This window comes from Cynoglossus semilaevis, chromosome 9 (assembly GCF_000523025.1).
Source record: "Cynoglossus semilaevis isolate Cse_v1.0 chromosome 9, Cse_v1.0, whole genome shotgun sequence".
Lineage (NCBI taxonomy): Eukaryota > Metazoa > Chordata > Actinopteri > Pleuronectiformes > Cynoglossidae > Cynoglossus > Cynoglossus semilaevis.
The window spans coordinates 19554638-19563968 of NC_024315.1; the positions used below are offsets into that span (position 1 = coordinate 19554638).

The 9331-nt window shown below is 38.1% G+C and overlaps 1 protein-coding gene across 3 annotated transcripts in view; it reads right to left on the reverse strand.

Annotated features, from left to right (window-relative positions):
• Nucleotides 1-142: 142 nt before the first annotated feature.
• Nucleotides 143-9331, reverse strand: part of LOC103384365 (integrin alpha-L) — a 22187-nt gene continuing 12998 nt past the window's right edge. For all 3 annotated transcript variants that reach the window (XM_025058808.1, XM_008317856.3, XM_008317857.3), the window contains 11 exons: nt 6767-6865; nt 6580-6659; nt 6402-6482; nt 4483-4558; nt 3997-4104; nt 3096-3134; nt 2872-3000; nt 2048-2161; nt 1882-1947; nt 1101-1211; nt 143-1018 (listed from right to left, as the gene is read on the reverse strand). In XM_025058808.1, coding sequence (XP_024914576.1) covers nt 827-1018; nt 1101-1211; nt 1882-1947; nt 2048-2161; nt 2872-3000; nt 3096-3134; nt 3997-4104; nt 4483-4558; nt 6402-6482; nt 6580-6659; nt 6767-6865 — 1095 coding nt within the window. In that variant the 3' untranslated portion in view covers nt 143-826. The remainder of the gene's footprint in view (nt 1019-1100; nt 1212-1881; nt 1948-2047; nt 2162-2871; nt 3001-3095; nt 3135-3996; nt 4105-4482; nt 4559-6401; nt 6483-6579; nt 6660-6766; nt 6866-9331) is intronic.

The following is a 9331-nucleotide window of genomic DNA, read 5'->3' on the forward strand; positions in this document are numbered from 1 at the left end:
AGTTCCTTTCACTGGAACTAAGGGGCCAAGCCCAGCTCCTGAAAAACAACCCCACACCATAATTCCTCCTCCACCAAATTTCACAGTCGGCACAATGCAGTCTGAAATGTACCGTTCTCCTGGCAACCTTTTCTGCCTGTTCCCTGCAACACCCACATTTCCCTAATGGATGGTGTAAAAAAAATGATAAAACAATTTTAGCCTTTATGCATGGCATTTACATGTCATCTATCTTAGTTCACACGAGCTAAGCTCCATTTATCTGCTCCTGACCCGGCCACCCTGATCATTTTTACCTCATGAGTCAAAAAGTTAGGGTTAAGCTAGAACATATTTTTTACACTTCAGTCAAAAAAAAAAAAAAAATATTACGAGAATTTCATCTTATTTGACCCACACTTTCACTTACTTAAAATATCCAGGGCTTTAATACAAGTTACGTGTTTAACAAATGTGCGACCCAACCACCATTTCAAAAGCAGAACAGTTTTGGTTTAGGTTTGGCCCACAATTAGGCCAAACAATGGTGGAAAAGGAGACCTGCTTCGGTTTGAGTTTTGGTTTTGGTTGCTCAGATGTGGCCCACTCTGGGCTTTGTCCTGGCCAAAGTTGGTTCAAAAGAGGACTGGGGTTTGGGGCCATATGTGGTTTTTCATTCTTCTGTTTGCTTGTATACATACTGTGGTTTGTAACAATAAAAGGAACCTTAAATCATAAAATTCACTAACTGTGCCACTTCACTATCCTGTTTTTCTTCTATGACACTGTTCACTCACAAAAGCCCATGGACTTGGTCCTGCTCTCACGTTTGATTGGTTAGATTTCTTTACTCTAACATTTTCTCTTGCGTGTCACACATTTGGATGCTGCCATTTTTTTCATCATCTAGAAGCCCCCTTTTGTTTTCTTCAATCTCTGACTGGCTTTTTGTGGGGTCAGGGTCACAGGGCGCATCAGTCTCTCCAACATCACCATCAGCTTCCTCTCCATAATATTTCTTTCTCTTGAAGCATCCCAGCTGGAAAGACATAAGGAAGATTAAAAAATGTATAATAAAATGACGATCTCTCGCCTCTGGGTGGTGTGAGTTCATGTCTTACCTTTAACATGATGACTGTGAGGATGATGATAAGGAACAATCCCACACCAACTCCAGTTAAAATGATCGTCATTTGATGTAGGGGGATAATGAACTCCACACGAACTTCAGTCTGTTGGCAGAAAAGAAGTTTTGACAATCTATTTTAAAATGACCAAAACCACGCATGGTCTGTTCGGCAAACTACAAACCCAAGAGAACCAATAGGATGTGAAGTGACAACTCCAGTGAAATTTAGACCCGAGTCAAGTTCCAAGTCAAAGACCGACAAGTCACAAGCCGAGTCTAAAGTCCTGCAGCTTCAGTTAACCACAGTTAAAAAGAGTTTACACAGATCACATATGCTTTTAAAATCTGTATCTTCTCATTAAAACAAATGCAAAATAAAGTTCATGCGCATGGGTGTTAACCATTGAGTAGAGTAGGCTCGCCCAATCTGCTCTGGAAATGGCAGGGAAAAATGCACAGCGAAAAAATGAAAATATGGAGATGAAGGTAGGACGTTTTTTTAACAGAGAAGGAGAGTTTATTTTACATGAAAACATATCTGTCCCCAAGGGGGACAAGTCCAAGTGTAGTCACGAGTGTCTCTACTCTTGGTCAAGTCAAGTCCAGAGTTATCAAATATATCAAATATGCACACATATGGAAATAGCGATGATTGTCATACATGTGATTTATTTTTAATGCTTAATGGCCTGGCTGAATGTTTTGTGTCCGTAACTGTCCAAGTTACTAATTTAATTACATTTTAGGAAAACGTAAAAAAAAAACATTGTTACCCATTTCCAGGTTGGATCCTTGCTCGTCCACAGGCTGCTTATTTTGTGGTGCATGAGCTTGTCATTCTGTGCGTTTTTTCAGAGAAAACACTAAATCAGCTGTAGTCATAAGAGTGACATGATGATCCTTTTGAACAAAATCACTCTCACAAATCTGAGCCTTTACCTTCTGTTCACGAGAATCCAGAGCGTATCGTCGCTGGTCGTACTGAACATGTATAAAACTTCTGAATTTAACTTCACCGCTTTCTCCGGTGTATCGTTTCAAAAAGGCAATGTTCTGCAGGATAAATGCTCAGCAGTCACATTTGTACAGTTCATTTGTATTGTTGTGTCTATATCAAGATCTAGTCTATTTAATCAAATGTAAAATGTAAAAAATAGTTTTAATTCATAACCAAATTCTGTCAATAATGATAATATATGATAATATATTTTTGGGATTATTTAAGCTTTTATATATTTTCATACATACTAAAAATGATCTTTAGGTTAATACCATATTCTGAGTTTGGACTCTTTGGACTTTTTGTTCGATCTAATCATTATTTAGGCTTCATTATAGTGTTAAAGTTACAGCTAAATGTAGATAGTTTTCACAATTTTAATAATATTCAGTTTATTGTCCTTCAGCTTTTGCCTGCCTATGAGGTGGCGTTAAAGATTTTTCAGCTACCTTCAAGCAATTTGGGCTAATGCAGTACTTCTGCGGGCCACCCTGTGGCGGCGCGGTGAGGTGCCAAATGCTAAGAATTTGTTTGTTAAATCTTTAGCATTGAAAAAGAATTTGTTTGTTAAATCTTTAGCATTGTGACTAACCTGTTACCATAACAACCATTAGGCTATTTCTGACCAAAAACTGGCTATAACTATACTGTTTTAGCTAACTATTAGCTTAGCATATGTTTTTTTTGGGCTTTCTACTTTTTTTTTAAAGCTGATTTCTAACCCTTGTTTGTATTTCTGTGTGTTTGTGTTTGTGTCTCGTACCTCTGCCTTCTTTTTGAGATCCTTGAAATGGACTTGTCCAGACAGTTTAAACTCAGCTGACGATTCTTTTTCCAGGACGAAGGTATCGCACTTTATGACTTTGCTTTCATTTTCTGGCATACCATAGTACTGTAGCACAAGAGCAGCAGTTTGTTCGGTTTGTAGATTTAGGTTGTCATGACTAATTTGGTACATTTATTTGTTAATGAATGTGTTTTACTTACTTCAGATTTGATATCTGTTAAGCTGCATGTGGTTTTGTTCTTAAAGGTTAAAAAAAGACAGAAATATTGTTCTTTAAGTATGTAGCATTTAGTTAGGAGGGTGTATAAGCAAAAATATAACATATTACTAAATAACATAAGTATATAAATGTGAAAAGTTATAGAAGAGTTATTTTTTTTCTGATAAAAATCATTATTGAGGATCATTATTATCAACAGTTTTTGAAAGTTGAAAGTAACAATTACAAATTTGTAGGTAAAAAAAAAAAACACATTTAGCGCAAACTGTTCAGAGTTGTTGTTTTATGATTCTTGCAATCCGCCTCTGAAAAAAGACGGTGACACTACACTTTGTTCGTGTTAGCCAAAACGTGGTAGGTAACGTTAGCTCTGGTGTCTGTACCAGACTACAGGAGCTACAGGAAAAAAAGGGCAAATTTTCCCATTGTTTTTAAAAACCCTGTTTCTACAGTTGCTTAACTGTACCATGGATAATATTTAAAAAACATACCTATTACAATGACCTTTTTTACAGAAAGAAAATATTTTATATACAGTAGAACCTCAATTGTCGAACACCTCCCTTTTCGAACAATTCGTTCATGAACAAAATTTTAACCAAAAATTGCCCCGCTTGTCGAACCATAAATCGGTTGCCGAACAAGAGACAATACCACATATATATATATATATATATATGTATATATATATATATATATAGTTATATATATATATATGCATATATATTATATATTGTATATGTTTTATATATTCATCACTAAACTAGAATAGCCAAGAATAAAGATAATTTTTATCTGAATGAAATGCTACTTTTCTCCAGATAATTGGCTCATAAGACTTTGTAACATGATGTCATCACATAGTGGACTGAGGCCAGTACCTGTCTCACAGACACGTGATAGTCCATCATTTCAAAGTCATGCTCCAGCTTAGTTGGTAAGAAGAGGGACACGTTGACAGGAAAAGCCTTTAAACCTAGATTAGCAACCTGTGAACAACAAGGTTAGGTGGTCCGATAAAATAAATTATCAACATCTTCCTTTTGTACTTCTGTGTAATGATGTCACACGACTACAGTGCTTAATGTGTTGCACAATTGCTGTCATCATTAACGTCAACATTAGCTGAACACCAGTTACTTAGTTCCTTTTGTTTACTCAAAGGACTCTATGACGTTATGAAACCGAACTACCAAACGGTAGTTTGGTTTCATGTCACAGTATAATCTACCCCCTCCCTGCCCTCACATTGCATCTGTCTTTGAACAAATTATTTTGGGAAATCGCCCAGTTGTTATTTCACAATAGAGTTTTCAGGAAATGGAAGAACAGGCGGACTCACAAGTGGTCATAGTTTCAGGATTTACCTTGTAAATGGCTTCCACTTTTTTAGGTCCGTAATCATCTGTTGTGAAGTTCAGATATGTGGTGCTGCCTTCATTTCTGAAAATCATAAGAGTTTTAAATAGTGCTGAGACTTCTATATTAATTCATTCAATTTTTAAATTATAGAACTAGTTTTCACCACAGCACACGTACACTTTCCGACGACGTCAGAGCACAAAAAAAAGTTTAGCTAGCCTGATGGAAGATTAGATGGCTCGTTGGGCAAATACATGTCAGCTTGGATAATAAATATTATGACAGTTAGCAATAACAATAAATCATTTTCAAGTATCATCCCAAACATGTTGACGTTACGTATGTATCTGTGTGGGGGTGTACATTAATGTGTGTGTGTGTATACATGTGTAAATATAATGTATGTGTGTGTATGTATATGTGTACACATGAATATGTATAACTAAGATCTATCCTATCTATTTTATCTATCTATTCTATCTATCTATTCTATTATTATATATATTATATTATTATTATTTTATATATTTTATTTATATTTTTATATATTATTTATATTATGTTATTATATATATTATATTATATTATTATATCTATCTATTATATCTATCTATCTATTGTATACAGTAATTCCTAGAAATACTAGCTGTATAAATCTAGTTGTAATACACCTCATACACCATTATATCTGCTTGAGCTGCCTTTGTCTATCTAACTGCTTAATTAATATTTAATTTGTTTACACAATTTTATACTTGTTCATGTCACAACGTTTTTATAGTTATACTTGTTTTGCTCATATACGCATATACATAGTATAGAGATCATTTCATATACTTTAGGATATAGAATTCTAATCTAACAACACCGCACCAGGACAACAACAATTACCTAATAACCTACTACTAATCTACTAAATTACTAATATCCACTTTCCCAGTTTCCCCTATTCTTTGATATGATATTAATTGAATCTATTCTTGTGTATTTCTGTTGTTTTGGTGCTCTATCTATCTATCTATCTATCTGTCTGTCTATCTGTCTATCTGTCTGTCCGTCCGTCCGTCTGTCTGTCCGTCCATCCATCCATCTATCGTCTATCTATCTATCTATCTATCTATCTATCTATCTATCTATCTATCTATCTATCTATCTATCTATCTATCTATCTATCTATCTATCTATGTATTGTAGGAATATGACTGCTCTGCTAAAACTCTGTGTCCATATATGGGGATTCTGAATGGTCGGTTAAATGAACGCTTATCATTGTAAAACACTTAACCACATGCTTCTGCTACACCCCAGACCCTGAGCGCATATTGTTTCCACGAATTGTTTTTCTTTCTTGTGATTTCTGCATATTGCGTTTCTTAAACTGTGTAACCCGACCACAAACTATTTTTAAGATAGAAGTGTTTTGCATGTGGTGTGAACTATGTGCCTGTGAGCTCTATGTACGAGGGGCGAACTAGACTTCTTGCAAAAAGGTGTCTGAAGAAGTTCAGCATAGACATGAAAGGTCACAGCCTGCCTACACGGTTCCACATGTGCAGCAGGGGATACAGATGCCCTATGGTTACCATGGCAATGTAACTGCAGAGAAAAGTTTGTTGGAAGACAATCCACCCCCGCTTCAAACTTTGTTTGTATCTCTGTATAAATTCAGAGGTCCAGGGACATTTAGTCAGTTCGTGTTCCTGATTAACCGGCATTAAGATCGTTTTTTTCCCCTATTGCTTTGAAAGTACTTTGTAACACTTTCCCTTGTACGCTTTGTAATAAAAACAGCTTAAAGGCCACCACTCGATGTCCCTGTCTTTGATTTTGGACAAAAGAACACACACTGACGACACTATCAAATTACTGGGCATGTGAAGTGAATATATCGTATTTAGATTTTTCTTGAAAGTGTGACACTTACACTGTTATAGCCATCTTTATTTCTAGTTGTACCGGGATGACTTTGGTGATGGTATTGTTCGTAGTGATGTTTGCATTGTCACTGAGGAGAAATTAAGAAAAGGCAGTAAAAAAATCTGAACTTCAAACACCGGCTGTGGTAACGGAAGAGCTGATAATTCCAGAGCAAGTACAACTACCTTCTTCCGGTGACGGTCACAGAGATGGTGTCATTCCACTCGTAGTCAGTGATAATGTAGAAAGAAGACTGAAAGGTGGCCTGCACAGATAAGAACAACAGAGATGTAGGAGTTCCTATGTGATGGGCTACGTTAAAAATATTAAAGATCTGAGTCACTAAAGATCTGCCTGTTAAAGGGGACTCACAGCAGATTGGCCACGATACACAGGGCGACTGATGCCACAGAGGGTTTTGTCGAGAACTCCTTCTAGATCATTACAGCTGTGCAGAGTTTGTCTTGTGGCCTGTTTTATGAACAAAAGACACACAAGGCACAAATAACTATGAGTGCACAGACCGGCAGAAGAACTTCGTCAGGTCTTATTTTTGTCTGCATCAAAAGATTACTTCACGGCGAAAGATTAGTTCACAGAGAATGATTCGTTCACAGCAAAAGATTAGTTCACAGCGAAAGATTAGTTCACGGGGAAAGATTAGTTCATAGAGAGTGATTCGTTTGCAATGATAGATTAGTTCACAGTGAAAGATTAGTTTACAGAGTAATTAGATCGTAGTGAAAGATTAGTTCACAGTGAAAGATTAGTTCGCAGAGAGTGATTTGTTAGCAGTGAGTGATTCGTGAGTTCAATATGAATAAATATTTAATATGACTCGGTAGTCACGAGTCACGAATCTTTCAGATGACTCGGGAGTCACGACTCATATGAAAGATTCGTTCATTTTGAACGAATCACTCGCGAACGACACATCGCTACATGTGGCTCTTTAGCCTTTACATTGGCTCCTGGTGATAAGGTGATAAGAAATCAAAAAAAGAAAAAGAAAAGGTTTTCATTGGTATGTAGCAGTGCCTCCCCAGCTGTCACTGATGCTGTTGATGTTTCATTAATGTTAAGTTTGGGCTTGCTTGCTAAATAGATGATGGCATAACTACTGCCCCTAGGTCTCCCCCCAGAGGGACAGGACCCGAGCACCTCCCGAGGGAGGCGTATGGAGGGCAGATGTAAATGCCCAAGCCACCTCAGCTGACTCCTCTCGATGTGGAGGAACAGCGGCTCTACTTCGAGCTCCTCTCGTGTGACAGAGCTCCTCACCCTATCTCTAAGGGAGCGCCCTGCCAGCCTGCGGAGAAGGCTAATTTCGGCCGCTTGTATCCGGGATCTTGTTATTTCGATCATGACCCAAAGCTCATGATCGTAGGTGAGGGTAGGAATCTCACGTTCCATCCTTCCGTCACTCGTGGACAAGACCCCCAAGATACTTAAACTCCTCCACCAGAGCTGGAGGAAGTGTCTGGGGAGAGGGAAGTGTGGGTGTCCCTGCTCAGACTGTTGCCCCCGCGACCTGGCCCCGGATAAGCGGACGATGATGGTTGGATGGACGGATATCTACTGCCCCAACTTTTCAAGTTTAGAAAAAGGGTTGTGGAAATTGGGTCCTGTGGCATCATCTTTTTCTCAAAACATGTTTCTCTTCGACAAACCTCACTTCCTCCAGTTTTAAGTTAAATGTAGAGAAGTAAAAGTGAACTACTTGTCATCGTGACACAGCACACCACTGCACGCAATGAAATCATCTGCTTTTGAAGTCCACTTCCTTAACCACCCCACTTTATTCTTTGTTTTACATCCTTCTGAAAAACCTTTGTTCCCTTTCTGTTCTGGAGCTCCGAAACATCCTTGCAGTGTATTTTGCCTTTAATAGAAAAAGCAAAAATCATATCTTGATGGTGGTATGTGGTATTGTCCACCATTTGACTTGTACTGAAACTCACATAGTCAGTGGATAAACACTGAAATAACCAGCCTGACCTTATGTGTGCTTGCCAGTGATGGGAGATGCTACTTTGTTATCTGTTCTCGGGTTCCTGTAAGACCTTGACAATTGCATGGACATTTTCCCTGTTTCTGAGTTACTGTTGGCCAGATAATCTCACAAGTGGCAATAGTACTGAGGTTAACTTGCCCACACTCATACTATAAATATAACTTGCACTAGCTTGCAACGGGCGTTCTCGTACAGACAAGCATTTGTATTGCTCCTGCGCCCCAGAGCTTCATTAAAGCTTTTATGACAACTTTTAATAATTCTTCAATGAATCTCTTTAAAATTGAATCTGTTTTATTCTTTATTCCAAGGTGACTGCTGACAAAATTGCCAAAACAGCTGCCGGACTATAGATTACATTTGGTTTCTAAGGCTCAGGGACATGGGCTTGTGGCTTCAGTAACACACGCTTGAGTCTCCATATCTGTTAAGACATGGGTCTCAAACTCAATTTACCTGGGGGCCGCTGGAGGCAGAGTCTGGGTGAGGGTGGGCCGCGTAAGGGATTCCACAATAAAGTTTTAAAAAAAGTCCTCAAATGTTAACAGTTAACAGTTTTAATGATTTCTTCTGAACATGAAGTGTTTTGAACATGAATGGAACATTGAGTGAAAATCATGAACGGTTCTTCTGAACATGGCTCCTCTTGCCTACTCCTTGCTGCCAGATACTTGACAGCGCTTCTTTTCACAAATCTGAACCACATTTGGCTTGAGAGAGGAAGCAGTTGAGACCCTCAGTATGGCTTGAAGATGATCATCAGTAAGTCTAAGACCTGTACTTGGACTTATTGAAGTTCAGCTCAGGGAAGTTGGGGGGCAATTCTCTCAAAAATTGCCCATGCTTGTCTGCTTTTCCACTCATCTCCCTGAACTTGGCTTTGAGGTCAGAGTTGCATTGCAGGTCAATGAGCTCCATTTGAA